We start from the raw sequence: 23602 nt of genomic DNA, 5'->3' as shown, positions 1-23602 counted from the left end.
CACATAATATAATGTAGCTAGCAATGCCCTCAAAAGATAAAGTCTTAAACTTTTTAACAGCCTTTATTATAAGGCAGGAGAATTCTAAGGCAAATTGTTCATCATGGCAGAACATCAAATTAAAATGTCAAGATAGAAATAAGCAGAATCTGGAGAGCACATTTGTGTTATCTGTAGCAAGAGGTTAGCTTAGGGTGCCACAGCACCCAAGTTGTAATTCTCATTCCTAGTCAAATATTATTTTAGATTAGACTAAGATGCTTGAGATCAAAATAACTTCCCTGTGTGTTTGTATGCTCAGTTATACAATAAGGCTGGATCCTACCAGAACAGCCTCCACAGGGACTCCACAGGACATCATCAAAGGAACAAAATTAACACCATTGTAGGATCTGCTTCCTTCTCCACTTTACATTAGAAGACTTATATTTAAATTTGATCTCTGTGAATGCTTGGATACAATTCAACACTTATAAATAGGAAAAAAAAAAGTTTCAAAATTAGATGCTGATAAATTATTGACCAGCAATTAAACAGTGAGTGCCTTTTGGGCTGTCTGTAATTTCTCCTAGTTTTCAGTCTGATGTCCACAGTGCTACATGCTGGAAAGCACAGGAAATTTTGCACGAATTTGATCACTCACATAGGCAGTTATACTTTGAAAACAGTATTTTTCACAAGAATTACCAATGAAATAATGTTTTAGGACACAATTGAATTTGAAATAGGTAATGTTTTGAATAGATTTTTGAGTTTTATTGAAATCTTACATGAACAAGAAATTGGAAATACAATCACATCAAGGAACAAATTGCCACGGCTTTGACGTTTTAAGCCAAACAAATTTTGTAGGGCAGATTTTCAAAAAGGTGTGAAGTTATAACAATTTAAAAACACAGTTATCCTACTTCTAGGAATGCAAAACATACAATCATGTTATTTTCAATACAAGAAAACTTAATTTGTTGTAATTTCTTAAAACTACTAAGACAAAGCACTAGCTTTTACTTTTATGTACAGCATACTCCTATGTAGTCTATCCCAAATCCAAAAAAAAAAAATTAAAAATAAAAAAAAAAAAAGGAAAAAGAAGAAACTGTCCAAAACCAGAGGTTCTGCAAAATCATGATTGAACAGTGTGCCATTCCTGCTTTTAAACTGCTAAAATGAAGCCTAAAATGATAAAAGCACTGAAACCCCAAATGGAGTTCAGGAATTCTGCAAGCCCAGTAATGTCCAAGTGCGTTTATGAAAAAAGAAAACTAAGAGACTCGAGTATATACACAATAGAGTGATTCTTCAGCCCAATACAAATGGCAGCCAATCGCTACTGAAGGATGAAACATTAAGCCAATTTTTTTTTTTTTTTTTTTTTTAAGATGTAGAGCTATAGCCAATTCTATGTTTCCAATATTCTTAATCCCTCCTCACTTGTCTACTTCCACTGTTGCCCATAAGTATCCTGATAAAATTCCTGGTTGTCATTATTGTAACCATAGTTACCGGCATAGTCACCACCTTGCTGGAGCGGCTGCTGAGCGATGGGTTGGGAGCCCCAATTCTGCTGGTTGTTGGTCTGACGGCGCTTGGAATCAGGCTGGTTGTACCCATCTGCCTTTCTCTTGCCTCCTACGTTGCCCCCACGGTTGCCCCTGGCTCCACGAGCACCGCGTCCTCTCTGCTGCTGCGCAGGGCCCCCTCTCCCCCCCCTGGCTCCTCTCGGCGGTCCCATGGGTGCCCCCCTCTGTGAGTAGCCAGCTCTACCTCTTGGTGGTGGTGCTCCCCGCCCCCTAGGTGGTGGAGGGGCACCTCTCCCACCCCTTCCTCCTCCTCCTCTTCCTCTTATAGCATAGCCATCATCATAGCCGTAATAGGGATCTTCGTAGCCACCACGGTAGTCATGATAGTCATAGCCATAGTAATCATCATAATAATCTTCATAGCCATAGTAATCTGGGGGATAGCCATATCCACCTCTTCCTCCACGGCCTCGGCCTCTAATAGGAGGTGGCATGCGAGGCGGAGGGTAGTAATAATAGTCTTCATACCTGGTAAGAAAAAGAAACGCAGAATTATTTACCTCCAAAATTCACCCCAAGTACAGTATACATTTGCCCTTGTTGATTAACAATACACAACATGAAGGAAAGTCAAGTCACTCAGGTTCTTCTAAACCAGCACAACTTCACTGTGCAGCATTACCACGGTGCGAGGGTGACACTCACGCAGTGCTCCGGGAGGCCTGTCTGGCAGCCTGACGTTCTTTCCTTTTCTTATCCGGTGGCTTTGCTAATACTATTTCAATTTCTTCCCCTTCTATCTCTTTCCCATTCATTTCATTCATAGCCTGTATAAAAATTAAAAAAGAAATAACTAAAATTTTTTTTCCATTCAAAAGGAGACTAAAACTTTCTGCAAGAAACCAGACAGTTGGCCTGCTCCAGACTGAGCTATGCCATGTGCTTTGCCTTTGTGCTACATAAATAGAATGTTGCACATCACTTTTCCAAGTCACACTTTATTCACCAGTTACAGGGAAATAGTATTTCTTTAAAAAATATGCTCTTTGTATCATAAGATTAAAAAAGAAGATTAAATCATATTAAGCATTATTTTTATAAAGTCAGACCATCAGTTTTTATGTTCCTTTATCTCCTGGAAACCTTTCAGAAATACGCAAGTTCTCACTACTCACACTGATATTTATAAGCCTGGTAGAGCATATGCATACAAGAGAAAGAACTGTTACATTTGGGGTTCCCAGGTAGCTGAATGTGAGTCAAGTGACTGAGAAAATCAAGTAGTTCTTGAGGACACATATTTGAGGAGAAAAAACCAAAAAAGATTACTGAAACCTGGTGATCTCATCAAGCAAGCCCTGAATCCTCCAGAAAATTAATGTGCAATTTTTTATTATTAAATGCATCCACAAAGAGAACTTAGTACATAAAGTACAATCAGTACTAGACCCCCAGCTCCTCACCTGAAGGTATCATCTACTTTGCATTAAACTTTTTTGGTTATTAAGATTTACATTAATGAAGACCCTACGTGTCTCTACAGCTACATGGCTCAAAAGCATTAGAAATTATGGCTATTTATTTCCAAGAAGGTATGAAAATCAGTGGACACCTGAATCAATCAGCCAGTTCCATGCATTCCACACATAAATACCGTAACAATCTCATTGAAAGCCAAAATACGCCCACACACAAAAATATCTCATGAAGTTCATAAGACAATTTAGTGGCCATGAAGCAGTCACATGGGCCAGATGTGGCCGTTTGCAGCTGGAGATGAGCATTAATGATGCATTTGATCTGTCTTTTTCTTAACTGCTACAAGTTTCCAGCTGCTGAAATCTAACAGAGCATTTAGCAGGTAATTGTACTGGGAAGAGGCTGGAGGGTGTTTACGGACATGCTACAGAAAACCACATCCAGAGGTGTTGCTGACTTAACCCTTGTTTCAACAATTTCTTGTCCTCCCTCAGACATGGTCTAAACCTATCCAAACCAACTTCAACCTTGTGTGATATTCATCGTAAAGCCATACTCAAGAGTATTCTAAAACCTAATCTTGGGTGTAGCAAAATTAATTTAATTGCCTAAGCAATTAAATGGCTATAAAATCATTAATAAGATCGTGTACAGAGTCTTTGAACTGTCCATGTAGCCACATACACCACATACAACATATCTGCTTCAAGACTCACAAATGTAAAAACCACTTCCTACTCGCCTTCTTCCCCCATGAACCAAGGATTTAAAAAACAGATGGGAGTAATTTTCACAGAATTCAATACACTGAAGCACAGACAGAAGATATTAATGACCTTCTCAACAGCTCATGGACACAAAGGAAGAGCCCTCTGAAGCTTACAATAATGATCTTCAATATTTAACAAGTCATTGAGAAGAAAGCTCGGGTGCATGTAGAGTTAAAAACAGGTAATGCTTAAAGAGCTGCCAACACCATTCTCCTCTCCTTCACAAAGCATTTTTTAATTACCTCCCACTTTCTATTTGATATTTTTGTCACTCCAAAACTACACAGAGCCTTTAAACAGGGGTCTTTTGAGAGACAACTGATACCTTCTGCCAGTGTTTCCTCAGAAAAATTGTCTAGGTTGATCTTTTTTTTATCCTCTTCTCTAGACTCTCCTGCATTGCTCTACACCTCTTTTCCAGTCTACTTGTTAACTTGCTACAGTTTTGTCCTTTCAAGTTTCACATCCTCCTAGCTACTGAAATCATAGGAACAAAATTATTAGCATTAAAATTCTCACAATGGGAACTTTATTAAATGGGCTCTATGGTTTGTCTTATTGAAGTATTTACTGTAAAGAAATTTCTTAAAACCATTCATACAAAATAAAGTGCTCTCACCAACTTAGCAAGGGAAGAATAATCAACCTACCTTCACTGCTGCACCTCTGTCTTCAAAATGAACAAACGCATAATCCTTCAACTTCTTTACTCTTTCCAGCTTTCCAAATTCAGAAAACGATTTCTCAAGAATTTCTTCTGTCACAGTAGTGGCCAAGTTTCTTACAAATAAAACTTTAACCTGGTGAAAAAATGAAACAAAGCTGTAATCTTCAGAAGTCAAACCTCAAAGGAAACTATCAAGATATTATTCCCTTTTTTGTTGCATTAAGAAATTTGGGTAACTTCACTAATTCTGTATCTGTTAAAAAAAAAAAAAAAAAGAAAAAAAAAAGTGCCTTGTAGTTACCTGCATGAAGTTTCTACAACTTCTCTCCTTCCACAGTTCCCTTCCATAACCAGAAGAATATCCAACATTGATTTTCTGCTTCTGGGATGCTACAAATCCCAGCAAAATTTTAGTAACAGACCTCAAGGACAGCAAAGAGGTACCCCAAAACACTGGGATAAAGTGCACATCATTCCCCACGCTGAATTTCACCTTCATGTCACTCTGGAAAATAGTTTTACGCAATACCTACCTGGTACTGATTACAGCTAAAGCAGAAAATGCACAGCCTGATGTGCCAATCCAGCAGGATAACCCTGCACAGGACTAGTTTAGATGTTAACAGTAGTAAGTAACAGCACATTTCCAACATCTTCCAATGGCAACTCCTCCGCAGTGCTCAGACCACACCATTTGCACAGCTTACTGTGAAAATGCCCTCTAATTGCGTTTTGTGCCTCAAAACTAGCCTTGTTCAGCTGGAACAAATCTTTGTTACTGTGGCATAAAGAAATTCCTCCCAAAGCACAAGAGCATCCAGTGAAATCTTTACTGACCTTCGCCATGACTTCTGGATCAGGTTCCTCTACTGGATCAGCCCATTCCACTGTAACAACATTTCCCCAGACTTTTACTTTCCCACTCATCAGGCGTCGGCGAGCTTGCGCTGCTGACTTGTGATCCTCATATTCCAAGAAGCAGAATCCTCGATTCTTCTTTTTATCATCAGGTTGATGATACAAAATTACATCCACCAAACCCTCTGAAAAACAGATCTTTAGTACTGAGCTTCAAAAGGAAAGATAAAAATCTAGTGTCTAGCCTAAAATGCCTTCACTTGTGTTTTGTAGTGAATTTGAATTTTACACCTGAAAGGGAGTGGGAGCACAAGAAAAGCAAAACAAATAGATATCCATCCAATTTACCGAGAAACACATCACCTAGCAAGTGAAATTCTACAGAACAAACTTACCTCACAATTAGGCTCTGCAAAACATCAACCCCAGCAACTCACACAGTTTAAGTTTTCTATACTTTTTAAATCATTTTTACATCTTTGAAAGGCAGCCAGCACTAACACATGATCTCTCCCCTGCCTCCTGCAGAACCTAGAAGGAACATCTTCCACATCTCTCCAAAAAGAGGAGAGAGAACTAAATGAATATTCACCTTCTGTTTTCACCACTTCCCTGAAATACTTATAAATAGCAATCCTAAAAAAGAAGCAGGAGGTTAAAGCTCTCCTACAGGAACAAGAGCAAGTGACTCAATCTCTTATCTAAAGCAGAAGCACCCTTTCAGTGATGAGCTGACTTCTTTTCTTCCTACTTGCTGCACATATTGGAGAATGCTGAAAACCTGGGACAAAAATTAGTCTGTTATTAACTATTTCTCTAATAATATTCCCTCTAAACCAGTTTAGTATTCCCTCTGTCCCTTCACTGCTCAGGAATACGTTTGCTTCGGGCTCCCCAAAAAAATTCTCCATGTTGACAGCAGTACCTCCTGTAGATCCAGTAACAAATGCAGAGCCTTCAACAGAAAGCTAAAACAAGTAACAGAATTGGGACCTCCATTTTTTACTGAGCTCACGTGTGCTGGTTTTTCTGAGTTCATTTGAGTTGTTTGTGTCTCTAATTGTAAAGTTACATTATCATTCATTTAACAGTCACAAGTCCCTTTACACTTCACCTTAAGATACAGTACATATATAAAACTTCTAACAAAATCAGACTTGGAATCCAACTTGAAAATAATTTAAATGATACCTGAACACATCAGTCAAATAACTAGACCTATAAAACAGAGGCTAAATGGTATTCTGGGACTCATTAAGTCTTACCTGTGACTTTACCAAACTCTTCCAATATGTTTTCCTTAGTTTTGTTCTTTGGAATTGACCCAACAAATAACCTGTTGTTTGCCACGGAGATGCACACTCCAAGGTGCTTTCCAGGACGGATTTCATAGTTGTCACACTGAAAAAACAAAGCCATTCATTTGTTTTATCCACAATACTATGCATAAAAATATCCCCAAATCATAAAATCAGGTATTATCTTCATTTTTTACTACTTTTACACATAGCATATTGAATTTGCACTGCAAGAGAATTCCTAGAACAGCTGTTTTTGTGTTGGCATTCACTTGGAAGAACACTGCCAAGTTTAGGATTTCTACAAACTTCAAAAGTCCTGTTGAATGGAAAGCTACAAAAAACCTGCAGTAACAGTAACAACATGGGACTGTATACAAATTCACCTACTGTTTATCTCAGACTTGAAAGAGCTTTCTAGCAACTGGTTACTGCTACCTCTGCTGTCAGTCAACTGCTGCTGCTGTTATGAGTAAGCAAATACATGGCATTAAAGATACAGGGAGCTCTTCCTCTTTCCTTGGATAGCTTTGAACACTGAAAAGGTTTGCCAAGACAATCAACAGTCTAAATCACTCTGTGACCTGGCTTCTACCCCACCACAATAGCAGGCAATTTTTGTCTATGTATATGATAGGATTAAAAAATTTTACTGTCAAGATTTAAAATTTCCATTAAAAAAAAAAATCTAGTCCACTGTTTCATGGCTGTACCCACAGCTGGATTACTGTGAAAACCAAGACTCCCAATAGGCCTTTAAAGGTACAAGAATTCAGCCTTAAAAAAAACAAACAACAACAACAACAAAAAGATAGACATAGTCTTTGTTTTAGTCAGGATTTTCAAACACAGCAAAGAGGATGGATGTTTTATCATCAGCCAGCTTCTGAAAATTTCATGCAACTCTTTAAAAGTAGGTTTTTAGCCATTCTAATTCCAGCTGATACATAAGCCCTAAAAATGACAGCAATACCTTCAGGAACCTTCTTCATATTCTAGAAAAATCCTAAGGTACCCACAGACTATCAAACAAGATCACTCCAAGGAAGACAAAAGCATTTCAGAAATTTGCTTCACATACTTAAGTGATTCCTAACACAGCAAAGCTTTTTGTTCTGGTGCCATGAACTTATTAACCTCAATCTGCTTTTCACATTGTGTCTTACGCAAAGCCATTTTGCTTACAATCAATCCCACTCCCACTGGTGCCTTGCTGACACAAGGAAAAGCCCCACATGGTTTTAACTGCTTTTAAGTTTCTCCAGGTTTCAGGTTTCCCTGCTCCCACCGGCTTAACTAAGGTGTTCAGATTTTATCCCTCATCTTCATCTCTCATTCAGGATGAGCTGAATTCCACTAAAGCAATTGAGATTAGGCATTTGACCTGTTTTGGTTCAAAGTATACACAGTATTTCATACCCATATTCAAAATCTTGGGAGATAAACCCCAATCTGCCTAATTCTACTTCTTCCTCTCAGGCAGAGGCAAGACCCCAATCAGATTGCTGTCTCACCCTTTAATCCCCTATTGTTCCATGTCCTTTCCCAAATTGCCTAGGTGCATGTCAGCTTCCAAACAGTGAGCAGTGAGACTGCATGACTGGAAAGAACAAAAGGCCACTGGAAACAACTGAAGGAACTAACTCAGAGACCTCCTCCATGGCATCAGCAGCTAAACAAGGCATCTCCAGTTAACTCTTTACAAGTAGAAAGGGTGATGAAACTTAAAACACACTGAAGCTTCAAAAATGTATTTTCTAGCTGGAATCAAGTATGCTCCTAACAATTACCTAAGTACTCTGATCACCCACAGTAAAGTACAACAGATAACAGTCTTGTAAATTGTAAGTATCTGTACTTACTAATGAAATCAGGAGGCAATTTTTAAAAAAGTAAAATTTTGAGTCTATCAATGGATGCTTTAAAGACTTCATTACTTAAGAAATTATCAATATGTTTTCTGTTTGCTTTGTCTTGACCTGTCTGGAATTAAGTTAACTCACCAGTTTGACTGCTTCTTGTGCTGCATCTTTACTACAAAAGGTAATGAAAGCATAACCTCTGTTTTGACCAGAAAGAGGATCCATCATGAGACGCAGATCCCAAATTGGACCAGCTTTCTCAAAGAGTGGTACCAATTCATCTTCATAAAGGTCTCGGGGAATTTTACCAACAAAAACCTAAAAAGGAAGAGGATACTTGAAACAAAGCTTTTTCAGAAATACAAGCTTCTTTTTAACACTTGAAAATTGCTGGGAAAGGAAGAACAATGCAGATAAACCAGCAGAGCAGAAAGATTGCAGTCACCAGTGCAGACTTCACAACAGCTGACGTTATTGTATGTCCCGAGTGTTCTAATCCTCCTGCCATTTGTATGAGGTTTTACACATAGAAATCCTGGATTTGTTATTTATATTGAAAAGGCTGTGAATTTCCCCTGCTGAAGAGATAAATGGTTCTTACCTGGTATTAATTTTGGCAATTAAAAGCTAAGACCTTAGAGACCATCTAATTGGGTATCATATCTTAAAGCAGGCCAAGCACTTAATTGCTCTTACAGTATTTTCAAGTAACTCTTTAAATTAATCTTCCTTGGAAAGCCACAGAGATGGAAAAATAATTTACTACTAATAATTTCCATTTAATTGCTTGATGCATGTTTTCCACTTTTACTATATACTGTACTCTTGTTTCTTGTCTGTATTTGTTTCCGCTTCCACCAACTGAATGTTTAATATTTACTTAAGCAAACCTGCAAGGTCATGTGGTTTTGTTCCTTAAAATTAACTTGGGTTAAGTTTTGTTAAGGAGCTAATATCTTTAGCTGAGATCCCTAGAAAGATCCTCCCAGTTGTTTAAACACTGCAGCTCTCCTCTGAACTTTAAAAGCCTCTTCTTTGTTAATACAAACATATATTCCAAGAATCCATTAAGATCTAAATAAATAAATAATACATTATAATACTATATGTCATATTGATATATATTATTATATAGTAATAGATATAATAATAGTAAATAATATATTATTTTAACTTCTTTGTAGAAAAAAAAAGCCACAAGTCAACATTTCCCTTCTCAGTAAGGCCTTGTCAAAACTGTACCTCACACTGAAGGCATAGCAGAATTTCAGAACTAATGACACTCAGCATGCCCATGTAAGCATGCATATAACAAACGCATGAGGAGAATATGACTAACTTGAAAAACATAGAACAAGGTAGAACTTCTAGATATTTCATGTTATACAGATATTCCTGAAATTCACTTTCCAGAACATTTCTTAAAAGCTTACCCTGTCAGTTCAGTGTGAATGTTGACTGAACATTACTTATTGAAGAAAAAAGAAAGGATCTGATTTATCATACTAGGTGAAAGTTTAATGGCAGAGCCAAAAGGTTTTCCCCACTATCTCCCTAGAAAGCTCAAGGTATTCATCTAGATAGGTATTTACATTGTCATTACTTCTACAACAGTTAATTCTAACTAATTTGCAGCTTTTAAAGACAAAATCTCAGTCAGCATAGAGCACACAGACCTAAGCAGAGACTGAGAAGTTACACGTGTCAGTTATCATCTTTCAGTTCAAGGATTCATTCTAATTATTTGCCACCACTACTGAATTAATTTTCCTTCATGGAATATGAACATTCCCTTTAGAAATCATTCTTACTGTGATACTTCTTGACATCTTCTTGAGAATAAACGCAAGAGCTTCAGCATCTCAAAGAATGGAAAACTTATCTATAAATTGAAAGACATTAAGGAGATTGACGATTCTCAAATCCAGTATGGTGGTTTATAGAAAAATCTCTGAAAGAACTCCTGTATCAGACATGCAGCAGTGTGACAGTATTTAAAGTGTTGAGCATGTATTACAAAACAACCTGCTAGGAACTAAAACCTTGAAGAATAGCTAAGTGAAGAAATACACAGTTCAAGTATTTTCATAACCAAACCTAAGTTTGCTCACAGCTTGCTAGGAAGATGCACAGGTTCAATTATAACCATAAATTTCCAAATAATTGCTTAGAGACTAGACTTCGTCCTTTGGAAAGAAAAAAGAAACAACATTTTAAAGTCCTTGAAACTCTTCCAACTATCATTTAACTTTAAAAAGAACAGCAGGTGTAACATGAGGTAAGAAAAGGCAGAGAAACTAAGGTAGTAGAAATTTAAAGCGTAACAAAGGAGCAATGCACAAGCCCCTATGGATAAGCAGTTATCAATGTGTGCAAATGCAAAGGACAAAGTGAGTGTAATGAGAGAAGGAAACACCCAAATAACTGCTTTTATTCTCATCAATACACACCCCAAATACATAGCATCAACATCATGTGACCTCACTATAAGTAAAATACTACAGTGGAGCAGCAAGTCCTTCAGTAAAAGGAACGTTATATTGTAGTAATACTATATAATACTGTATTATATAGTATTATATAATATATATAATAGTATAGTGTATAATATAATATTATGGAAATACAAAATAACACATATAAGAAATCCTATTGCCATTCTTTTCTTCCTTAAAACCTGCACAGCTGTAACCTTATCTTCATTATTTGTCTACAGAATCACATTCCAAAAAAATCCAACTGCTCCTAAAGCTGATCCCCTTCAAAAAAATACATGGGACTGCTTCCCATGACAGTTTATTAATACTTTATTGCATAATGCAGTTTTAGCTCTCAAGATACTCACCTATGTCTTGAGAGCTAAAGCTACAATTAACATGCAATTAATTCCACTTTATGTTTTAAAAATTAGTTGGTGTACAGATATTTACATTAGAAAGGCCTGATGAACCTTAGAGAGAAAGAAGTCTACCTAGTATGCATCTCCAAATCAGTAACAGTACTTGGGTATCCTCAAGAACCCAATGTTTGCCATTATTGTCACGTGACAGTTCTGCATCAATGTATCTGAGCTGACACAAGCTACAAGAGCTTCAGTACAATTTAATTAAGTTTCAGACAGAAAAAATGCACTGTCACAATCCAAAGTAATACTTCTTAATTTTTTTTTATCCCTAACATTGGAAAAGGAGCATATATGCTGCTATATAATTAGAAGTGTCAGAAACAAACAAAAAGTGGTTCTCAAAAGCTTAAGAAAAAAAGGAAACAAAAACCCCCACAAAAAACTAAAAAACCCATCTGTGTCATTGTGGCAGAAAGTGCCCACAATGATCTCATCACTTATGTGCAAACATGCTCTACCACATCCTAGGATCCTGTTTAAATTGATTGCTATGCCTCAGAGCTCAACAGCAGGAGCTAAAGTCTACATTTCATAGAACATACACCAGTTTCAGCAACATATTCAGTACCTCAGGCTGTCAAACCAAACAGCATGTCTAAGTCAGTAATCAGTCCTTAAATCCCACAAAATGCCAGCAATACATTCATTTGGTAGAGGTATCATTTCTGGAACTAGCTGGCTGGGGTTTGCTATTGCTTCTAAAGCTGATTCAAGGCAGAAATATTTCCACTAAGGGAGTTTCTACAAGTTACTTGTTCTAGCTTCAGGAAACTTAGAAATATAAAAACATACTCTTCATAGTATGAAAGTGCAGCTGAATTTACGGCCCCTAAATTTTCCTGTGAACTCCTGAAGAGCCAAACCACCACTGGACAATATACTTAAGAGTAGTATAAGGACTGTCAGTCATGAGAGTAGCTCAGTGTAGGGAAGGGACCTCCTACAGCCAGTCCAGTGGCTTTTCCACTTCAGAGCTGACCAAAAGATAAATCATGCTATTAAAGGCACTGTCCAAATGCTCCTAAACCCTGACAAACCTGGAGCACCCACCAGCTCTCTAGGAAGCCTGTTCAATGTCTGACCACCCTCTCAGTAAAGAGATGCTTCTTTATGTGATGAGACATGGTGCAATTGAATAACTTTATACATCACATAATCACCCTGGCAACATCACTAGGTTGGTCAACAACCTCTAAGTCACCTTCCTAAATGCAGAGATAAAAAAAACAAAACCAAAAACCTGAAGCTACATGGTCTCTTTTCAGTAGTTGTGCTAGTTTCACTACTGGTCCATAAAACCATTGAGTATTTTTTCATATAGATTGAAACAAAAGCAAATATACAAATCCTTAACTATTACTAATCTCAGCTCAAAATTTTTTATGTAAGTACCTTCATACAACACCCAAGTCTTTTTCATTTTTAGCACATTACATGAAACCAAGCCAGTGTTGCTTAAATTCCATTTCTTGTAAACATCTCGAAGTCACATGTTACCTACTCATGCATCCATGGTCACTTTTCAAAAGACGGACTATAAACTTTATGGTGAAACATGAAGATAATTTAATTATAAGAAATTTTGTATAGCCTTTCCTAGTATACTCCACCACTTTTTTCTCCACTTTAACTTATCTTCCTGTCTTTTTCAGAATACTGAAGAGTAAGAAAGACTAATTAAGACATAGACAGAAGAATATTTTCCTCTAAAATACATTAAACTTGTAATATAGTTTACTTTCAAGTATTTCCTATTTAAGTATATAAAGCAATTATCAGATTCGTCTGTATATACCAACCTCTGTTCCAATGCCAGGCTGAACACCAGAATATACAGTATCTGGAGGAGGACCCCCATATTTCCTCTGTCCTGTAGTTACATCCAAAGTGTAACCAGTCCGCTCTAGCAAAGCCTGAAAAGAAAAAAAAAAGTCAGACTACTTACAAGAGAGAGGGCAGTGGGATAAAATCTACAGAACACAAAAAAGCATTCCAAGATAAGCAATTCTTTATGTGCTCCTTGCCACACTTGATAAGGTATATATGAAGAGACAGAACCTACAAAAAACCCTGTTGCTTTGTGGGTTTAAAAAGCTATCATAAAGAACAGCATTTGTTTTATATTACAAGGTTGCTAGAAAAAATTTGTCTTTTCTCTTATTTTCTATTTTATATGTCGCATCCCATGAAGTGCAGAACACCGAACAACTGAGACAATTTTGGCAACTGTGTGATGAGAAAGAGCTGCATTTCCAACAACCCTTCCCTATAGAATCTCCATCATACATACACTTCTTTAAAGCCAAGTGTGAATATACTTATCCAGGTGGTACTGATGCTTTTTAAGTTCATATTCAGTCCATGTACAAGTAATGTATCAGCTAGCACAGAATAATCAGTATCTCTCAGTGTTACCTTAATCTTTGCTTCATCTGGTCCCTTCGTTGATTCCTGTACTTTGCTGCCTTGTTTCTCTCTTTGCCTGTAGGTCTTCATAACTCCACATAAAAATGCACTTTTGTTCTGTAGATACAATTTACAAAATAATTCAATTGTGTGTATGACAAGCCCTGGGAAACCACCGAATCTTACACTCCATACCATGAAGTCACTACTTCAAGTCAATGCAATAAATCAAATGTCAAAAGAATCCTTCAGGAAAACACAATAATTAATTGAATAAACTTGTCAGCTTGAAAAAGTCATTATATTTCAAACAGCATTTTAACCTATTTTCTCTATTGCACACATATTTTTATTATCTGGGAGCTTTTGCTTTGTGCTCAAATACCTACACATTTAAGGCAATTTTTAACAGACTTGTTATTTGGGTTTGAAATATAATACAGCAACATCAGTAAATTTCTAAGTTACAACTCTCCTGCCAGTAGTGCCAGGACACTATTTATACTTATGTGCTCACATTCCTGGGGCTCTCACCTTACCTGTACATGCGACAGGTCACTTTCTTTAAATTGCTGTAATACAGAGAGGGCTCCTTCTTCATTAAATTCCCTAAGAGCATCAATTGCTCTTTCATCAAGATCGACATAAGCTACCAAGCCTAAAAGTTAAAGATAAAGAAGTTACAGATTTCTATTGAATTTCATACAAACTAAGAACTATGCACTTTGCTTTTAAAGCCAAAAAGTTACATTCCATAGCAACAGAATTATACATTTAATTATATATTCCTACACAAGTATATGAAAGAATATGAGTACAATGAAAAAGTTAAATTAAAATGTATATACCTAAACACTAACTGATGTGCAAGATTATATCCCATGTGTAACAGTTTTCTAGCATTCAGGAATGCAATCTGCTGCATAAAAGCAGTATTACACACCAGGGTCTGAAACAATGAACTCTGGCTCACTTTTAATAATTTGAATTTTGTTCATTTAGCCCTCATTTTAAGTTCCACACTTCCTTCTCTCGAGTTGAGCTGTTCTAGAGTAAACTGACAGGTGAACATTACAAGTATCCTATTGTATGGGAAAAAGGAGCTACCCAACTGATGATACCTAGGAAGCTCTACCCCACAAAATATTAGGAAGCAAAAATTGTTTGTTCATTCTTTCCTCCACCTTCAAAAAAGCAGGAGTCAGTGATTTCATGTGTATCTTAAACAGTGTTTGGTGTTTTTTAAACTAATTTTGTTGCTCTATGCAGTTCCAAGAGCCAGAATTCAAAAAGGTATTATTTTGAGCCCTGAGATGTACCCGAAAAAGCTAATGTTAACTTTACAGGTACAGACTCCCCCAAGAAACATTGGACCAGTTCTGAAGCATTTTCTTTTTAAGGATCTTTACAAGGTCTTGGTTTTTTCCTTTTGTAATCCACTTGCATCAGTTGTGGAGTCAGACATATAGAATGAGATTTACACTTTTAAAATCATACATCCAAATTTAGGGCAAATACCAAAAACTCCACACACTTTGCAAAAGCTTGACGATGAAAATACATGGATTATTTCACTGCTACTTGATTTTGAAAATGCACTGTAGTGCCAAGCCCAAGGACTACATTTCAGAAGTGATCCTGCATATTGGAAGGCACCTGTATTTTCACAGAAGACTTCAGCAGATAAAAAAATTGCTAAATTCAACCCCAAATTTGGCTCAAGTGTCAAAACTAGTCTGCTTCACTGGCAAACCCCTCCACAATGCAAACATCTTCAGTGGCATTAATGAAGTGTAAATAAATGTTTTCAGGTTACTCATGCAGTGGAATTGTATTTGGTAGTCAGGTTCTGGGCTGAAAAGCTTTCAAACTCCTTAAGAACTCCTCACAACACAACCTAACTGCAACACATGTTAGAACCCCACGAGTTCCTCTGCCCAGGTATTTATTTACACCTTCTCTCAGACCATCAAGTGCACATCATCATGACCCACAGTTGGAAAGTGTATCTCTATAGCCAATAAAAGCTGGCAAAGGCTCGAAGAAAGCTCACTGTGAATGACTTCCAAAAGACATCACCCACATGAGCCAGTTTCACACTGAGGATTGATAAGGTATTGACTTTGAACTGCCTTCACTTGATCAGTGTAATTTTAACTCTTTTCAACAAAAACTGTCATCTTGCCATCCAGGCATTCAAGGTAAGCACATAGAGCAGTTCTACTGCTTCTTGTAAATCTGTTCACAGAACACATTCTAAAAAGGAAAAGAAAGCCTCTCTCTGTAAGATAAAATAGGGTGGTTGTAAAAACAAAATAGGAAACCTCTGTATATAAAGAAACCTCTTTAGAAGTTGCAGAGACCACTTGCTACCAGCAAGGTATTACTCGAGTTGCTAGATAGCTTAGTCCTCAACTTTGCTAGTGTCAGGCTGAACATTTCAGTGTAATAACCAACATGGATTAAACTGTCCACTCAAAACTGGAGAGAACAAAAAATCCACAGGCAGACTCAATTCAAATGTAGTCCCAGGCAAGACAAGCTAGTTGCTTCCTTCACTAAGTCACCTATCCAGCCTTTGAGTGTTTTAGAATCACTGTGACAGTGACAGTAGAAACATAAAAGCAAAATGATGATTCGGACTAAAGAAAAAAAAAATGTACAGTTTAGTATGTGGAAACATACATCTTCATTTGATGTCTAAGAAACTAGTGCTCTGTGCCCTAAAGCAACTAAGATATCACATACAACTCCAAGGATGTGTCAAGTAATTAGTCAATGTCAGACCCAATTTGCCTTTAGGGAAATCAAAGTAGCAAAACATTCAGAGCTACACAGATCAAAAACAATGAATTTTTAAATCGTAATCTATAAAAATTTGAAAATGGTATGCCCTCACTTTCATAACCAATCAGAAACAAGAAATGCATATTATACCTGTCTGAAATATTTCATCAAGTCTCTCTGCCACCTTCTGTGGGAGGCCTGCCTCTATCAGTGTCTTGTAGTGTTCTGTGTGAGTTACACTGGAAGTATCCATTGGTTCTTCCTCTTCTTTTAACTGTACCGCATTACCATTCACCTGATTAGCCATTTTATTATGCTGCTGGAAAAAATTCAGGAGCTATATTACAATAAGCCAGAAATAACTAGTTTGTAGGACAATGCATGATTTATCTAAACTAATTTGTATACATGCTGCAAAATCACCTGTATCAAGTTTTATTTAATACTTTTTGGATGCAGCTGATCTAAGTTTCAAAAGAAAGTACAACCCTTAATACTGTGGAAAATGTACATGGAAGAATTTACATAACTTTTTAAAAATGTACTTCATGTACATAACAATGTCTAAACTCCGTCTACTGATTGTCATTAACTGGTTACCATAGCAGCTAGAATGTAAGGGGACACGGCAGTAACATCCTTCAGCAAAGACTCAGAAGATCTACTGCTATTTCCATTTCCCATTCTGCTACTTTTAAAACAATTGTTTAAAATGTAGTGAACACATAACCCTGCAGAGTAGCTTAAGGTATAAAAATGTTAATACTTGTTTTTTGTTAATACTTATTTCCACTTGCTTGGCTTGTCGCCATGTCTTCCTTCAAACCCAACATGCTGCACAAGACTAGCCACACGCTTTCTCACGACGCTGTCAGAACTCAAGGACAGAAAGAGAAAAATTGCACTTTGATGGACATTGTCATTTGAAGCTGCAACGCAACAGTTTCCATGCTTTCAGTTTCCCTCAAATAGGAGCTGTACAAATCACAGCTACTATTTCAATAGTATATACCTCATTGGTTTAAAAGGAAGGCATGACTGCAGCATCTTCAGCTCTTAATATTAATAAAAGTACTTGCTTTCAGAATTAACAAACTGATTCCAAATACGTGCACCGAAAAATGCACAACTATCTTCTCAGACAATTCCAGTGGGCTTTGCCCAATTCATTAAAGACTGTTTCAATTTCCCAATTAGCCAGCCAGCTGATATTCAGTGCTTTCAAATAAAAAGGCTGACAAGAGACAATTCAACTACCCGGCAGAGAACATAAGGATGATCAGCTGTTAGGTTCAGAAATGAAAAAAGCCTCAGGCTTTAAATGACAGGGCAGAAGTTGATGAGCAGCAGCGAAATGATAACCAGGTAGACAATGCAGCATGGCTGGAGCAATGCAATTAAGTACTGGAATACAGGTATGAAGATGATTCAAGAACAGGTTTTTTAAAAATTGCTGAGGCCTCAAGCTATTTACTACGCTGCAAAACAAGTCTCCAAGTAAAAGCACACCACTAACAGTTCCTTGAACACCCAGCCCTTCCAGACTACATCTCATGAACTGGTTGGAAGATATCCTATGAAGATCTGCAAGCTAGAGCAAGGGAAGAAAAGAACCAAATCATTTTTCTTCAGACAGTAATGATTTTACTCAGGCTGTCTTATCTTGAAGGGCAATTTTAGAGACATCTAAAGCAGCCTCACACTGTTTCTGTCAGATGCCACTTTGAGCCATTCATGTGGAAAAGAAAGGAAGTTTTCCATAGCTACATGGAACATATAAATACACACACACATTCTGTTATTTGACAAAATCACTTTCTAACCAATTCAGTTTACTTAAAAGCAACTATAGCTTAATTACAGAAGAAAAAAAAATGCTACCTGAAGTTACAATAATGCTAACCTATCCTTACAGGTATTAACTATCAAAACACTAACGAACATCAATTTTCTATAGGTTATGAACATCACAGAAGGCAAAACTCAGCTACATGTCTGCTTGCTAGACAGACTCGGCAAGATCTCAAATTTGAAACAGTGCAGGGTAGAGGGGGTTTAATTACACCAAAAATGCTTTGGGTACAGTACCATGCTTAACCCCTCTTCTCAAAAACTCACAAGCTGAAACACACAAAAACGCTATAAAGAGGAGGGCATTTTTGTGTTCACCTTTCTACTCTCTTATAAAATCATTTAATTACACATATACTGTCTTCTCTGTACACAGGAAAAGAAAAATAAAAGAAACAAACCAAACTACAATGAACTAAGAGGCTATAGCAACACATAAATACAGAAAATTTACTGGAAGCAATTACTGGGACCATCTGAACTACAAGGGCTTATGGTGACACTAAAGGACAGTTTTTTGATAACCCAAGTGGCACATACCCAAAAGTTTAACACTTTTTTCAGTGTTGCCTATAAGTGAACAAAAGGTTGACAAGCTATGCTGTGCCCAGGTAGAAACACCTCCTCTGGAGTACAGTGACTCAAATTTCTGACAGGCAAAATTCTCTGCACAAAAAGACATTAGCCTTGACCACAAGCATACACCAGTGTGGGGAGCAATATTTAACCCTACAAAACAGATTACTACACAGCATCACAGCTCAAAGGCTTCTTAAAGTAGGCTTTTTAGGTAATTTAAATTAATAGTCAGCTTTGTAATTCACTAGCTGTATTGTTTATTTTTGCTGAAGAATTTGTATCTTCATAAAGAACTAAAATCAAATGCAACGCATAATCAGTTTGGGTGCTCAAATTTTAGCTATTTCTTTTAAATTAAGTTTGTGTGACAGGAAATTAATTAAAGAAATATAGTGTAGGAAAATCTGAAAGCTGCCAAAATATTCAGGTACCAAGAACATCCAGAAGCCATACATTTCTTCTCACAGATATAGCAATAGATCCCCTAATGGCTTGGCAAGCTAGGCCTGAAATCTGAGATTAAATTGACTTTTCTTCCACAACAATCACCAACAAGCAAAACTGCATCTCTTATAACACTGAATCTTCCCTCTGAGTTCAGCAGAGATATGTGGGTGTAAGTCATAGCTGAAAAACACTGTTTAGCTCTCCCTCAAGGTAACATCAATTAGTTGTAGCTAACGAGAAAAATATTTTTAACTTAATTTTATCCAGTAGTTAAAACACACAATGATTACTTTAACACTTTTATCCTGCTCTAAAAAAACACTAAAAGCATGTTAAAGAGGAGTGCTCACTCTGTTTGCAAGCGCAGTGTGTCCATGTGACTCAGCCTATGACAGGCCAGGCCATGCAGAGGAGCACCCACATACATTCAGTTTTTCATCTGTATTAAATCAGATTTTAAAATAGCTAGAAAAGAGGGAGACTGTTGAATCAGGTGGATTATAAATAAAGAATTATGTATATAAGTACATGTGGGATATGTATTTGTTTTTGAAACATGCATAAATTGATTAATTTAGAGCAGTGTACATAAAACCATGCTTACCAAATGAGCAGAAGAAATTAAAAGACATTGGGGGCAATTTTACATAGGCAAGGAGAATTCTCACTGGTGCCTCACCACCTCCTAACTGCATACCAGGAACGGTCTTGTTCCAAGTTTCACACTTTTGTTGCAAACAATGCTTTTCTGAAGACTGTAAATACTTCATGATATAAAGCATGGTTTTAGCTGTTTGCTATCTTTCATCCAAAATTCCTGCATCTTGAGAGTGATTTACAAAGTTGTTAGCCTCTTTTATAAGCTCTCATATGACAAGTAGGAAGTTAAAACTACAGGTGCTTCCAGTGTTTCATAAATCAAAGGGCTCAATTAGTTTATATTTCTAAAAAACAAAAAAATTAACAGAGGTGTGGTCCTGACAGTGTATGGCATCTTAGAAAGAGATACCTGATCAAGCCTTAATCTGACAATCACTGGTTAAGTAGCCATGATGTTACTATTCTCTTTATCTTATACCATGCCTCTAACAGAGGTTGCCACCTACAGACTATCTAAGTATAACTCCATCCAATTAATTATAAATTCAGTCTAGTTAACTCAAAACATGCTTAGGAACAGCTTAATTGAGAAGGAACAGAAAAATTCTGGCAAAAGGACAGTATCTCAAACAACCATAATGAACTTCACAATGATTATATATCAATACTGGTTTTGCTGCTGAACTTAAGTTTCATGCAGGAATGGAACTTGTTTAGCTCAGGTGCACAGGAAGCCGAGTAACGCACACATAAAAACACTTCACCAAAGTCATTCCACTTGTTTATGTTGCTACTCCTCCTAACCAATATATTATCTGTGTTGAGCAGTTAAGTTAAACCATGTTAAAAATAACACTGAAGGAAGTTTGGGGGACATCTGTTTGGTTTTGTTTTAACTGACCACAAGAAAACAAATGCAGTCCCTATAGTTATGCCTCACACTTCAAGAAGGTTCTTGTCAAGCAAGGAAGATAAACATGTAAGTGGGGGGGAAAAACGAGAATTCACATTTAAAGACCGAACTGGGGTTTAATTAAAACCTCACTTGTCCAGAAACATTTCTGTACATGCAGGCATGTACAAAAGGGCAGGCCCTTTATTCTGTACATGAAGGCATTATAGCCATTTCTTTTATACCTTAGCTTATCCAATCACAGAAAGCATATTTTAATAGCTTAATTATGATATGCTAAGTGTTTCTTAGCATGAATTACAAGAAACCCTATTTTGAAGTCATCACAGCCTGAAGACCTTTACACAGTAGCCAGGATTTCTCACTACCTGTAAGCCAAAATGCAGCCAGCACCCTCACTTCCCCAGCTCAGCCTTGCTCACTCCACAGCCTCTTAGAAAAATCTGAGAACCTCCAGTAGCATACTAAGCAAGAGACCAGCACAGCCCACAGAGAAACAAACTCTGCCTCAGTACCCATACAACTGTGACTGGGAGATGACTTTAGCACAGCAGGTTAGCAACGTGCCCATCAGTGCCATTAAAAAACACTGACTGCACTAACAGCTCCTATGTTTTGCTAACCTAAACCATAAAGCTTGCTCATGCTCATTTCTCACTGGAGTTGGCTATTCATAGCTTATTTGGTTGTCTGGGTTGTACCAAACAACAATCCTGGTACTCCAGTTCCAAGAAACACTTCAACAAAAATTAGCTTTGTTCTGAAGAATTTATCCTCAAAGAATTTTGCAGATGTCTGCCTAACAAAGCAGGGAGTATTGGGATCTTTGACTAAACTAGGAATTTGAGGAGCCTCGAGTATTATTTCAACAGTGTTCATCACCTAGACAGAAAAACTGAAAGGTAAGTACATGTAATACTTGTGGGAATTTCAAGGATAGCAAATTATCAAGCACACACTGCTGGTTCACAAACACTACATTTTGTACAGGTTACAAAAACCTTACGCTGTGAGATGCAAAATTCATTATATTATTTCTACAAGTAAAAAAAAAAAACAAAAAACTGTGTTTAAGTGTAGCCTCAAAGGAAGAAAAAACCAATCAAAAAACCAAAGCACCAGCTTCATGAGCACTAATGTCGTTTGCAGCACGAAGTGCCAGTGGGATCCTTTAGAGTCATTAACGTGGAAAAGGGAACCCAACACACTGTTTCAAAAAGAGTAGTCCAGCACAGCTGATGTACTTAAGTAGCATGTTCAAAAACTGACAGGTAACAAGGCTGCTCAGACCGAATAAACAAAGTATTTTTAAAGTATTTGCAATAATGACGCATTTAAGCAAAACTTTTCAAGATTTAATAAAGACTTTTAACAAAAGCTAATGTAAGAAAAACAATGTCTTAACAACAAAACTTCGGAAAGTTTCTCCTTTAAGTACCTGACAAGCGTTTTTCCCTCAATGGAAGTAGGAAGCGCAGACCCGAGCGCTGCGGGTGGGTGCAGCTGTCCCTCCCAGCTCTACCACATTATGCGCTACCTAACCTAAGATCTAAGGGCGCGCTGCGACAGCGACACATTTGCAGCTGAGAGCGTTCTTCTGTGCCCGCGGGCAGAGCGGACCGGGCACAACCGCAACCACCGGGTCTAGCGCAGCTTTAAAAGCCCGGAGGGACCGAGCAGGGACCCGACCCGACCCACAGCCCCAGGAGAGGCGCGTCCCGGCCGCCCGTCACATGCAACCCTGATCCGCTCGGCTGGGCGGAGCGGTCCGCCCCCCACCCCCACCCGCCGGGCCCGCCCCCGGCCCCTCCCCGGCGCCGCTCCCGCGCCCGCGCCCGCCCGCCTTGCCCGCGGAGCAGACCCGCGATGGCCCCCGCCCCCCTCCGCTCCGCCGTGCCAGCGCCCCGGGCCCGTCCCCGCCCGCGCCGGGCCTGCCCGCAGCCCGCGCTGCCCGTCCCCTCGCGGGGCCCACGCAGGAGGGCTCGGCGCGGCCGCGGAGCGCCCCTGCCCCGCGGGGCGGCCCCAGCACTCACCGGAGCGGGGCCGGCGCGGCGCAGCTCGGGCCCAAGCAGCGACGGCAAATGGCGCGCGCTCCTCCTTCTCCTCATGGACGGCGGCGCGACCCCGGCAGCACGCGGGGTTTCCCGGAACTGTTTCCAGGGACCGCTGCTTCGCCCACTCAGGAGCCCGCGCTCCAGACGGGCAGCCGGCAGCACCAATGAGGTGCGAGAGGCGGGACGCGCCATTCCTCCCGGCGGCCAATGAGAGGGAGGCGCAGTAACCAATCGCGGGGTGCCTTCCACCCGGCGCGCCGGTAGGGCCGGACCGGGGGCATTTAAAGGGGCAGCGCCTCCCGCGGCCCGAACAAAGAGAGCGCGCGGGGCCGCTGCGCTCGGCTCCGCCCCGCGCGCCCGGGGCGGGGCCTGTGCTGAGGGGGAGAAGCCGGAGCTTCCCCGGGCCCCGCTCCCCGCGGTGCCCCCGGGACCCCGGCGCGGCCCTGTCTGCCCGTGGGGCCTCTCGCGCTCTCCGAGCCGTGCCAAGTGTGAGCCCCCGGACCGGGACTGGCCGCGTGGCCCTCCAGGCCCGAGGAGGAGAAACTCTGCGGCTGCGGGAGCTGAGGGTCAGGCTCATCTCAGGACGCTGTCGTGCGGGGCTCTGCA

The 23602-nt window shown here is 39.0% G+C and overlaps 1 protein-coding gene across 2 annotated transcripts; it reads right to left on the bottom strand.

Annotated features, from left to right (window-relative positions):
- Positions 1-725: 725 nt before the first annotated feature.
- HNRNPR (heterogeneous nuclear ribonucleoprotein R) lies at positions 726-23082 on the bottom strand. 2 transcript variants are annotated; one of them, XM_014258637.2, is made up of 11 exons: positions 22976-23082; positions 16703-16868; positions 14305-14423; positions 13775-13882; positions 13159-13272; positions 8596-8772; positions 6560-6695; positions 5274-5479; positions 4420-4569; positions 2226-2347; positions 726-2048 (listed from the first exon to the last, which is right to left on the bottom strand). In XM_014258637.2, the coding sequence occupies exons 1-11, from the start codon at positions 23048-23050 to the stop codon at positions 1436-1438; spliced, it is 1986 nt and encodes a 661-aa protein (XP_014114112.1). In that variant the 5' UTR covers positions 23051-23082; the 3' UTR covers positions 726-1435. The 2 variants fall into 2 exon arrangements, with proteins under 2 accessions (XP_014114112.1, XP_005529936.1); XM_005529879.3 differs by having other exon boundaries at positions 16703-16871; positions 22976-23081.
- Between the last annotated feature and the right edge of the window lie 520 nt (positions 23083-23602).

Source organism: Pseudopodoces humilis, chromosome 27 (genome assembly GCF_049639895.1).
Source record: "Pseudopodoces humilis isolate 2021_Gansu_Grassland_sample_001 chromosome 27, ASM4963989v1, whole genome shotgun sequence".
NCBI lineage: Eukaryota > Metazoa > Chordata > Aves > Passeriformes > Paridae > Pseudopodoces > Pseudopodoces humilis.
Note: the sequence above shows the minus strand (reverse complement) of the source record. Positions and strands in the feature narration are given on the sequence as shown.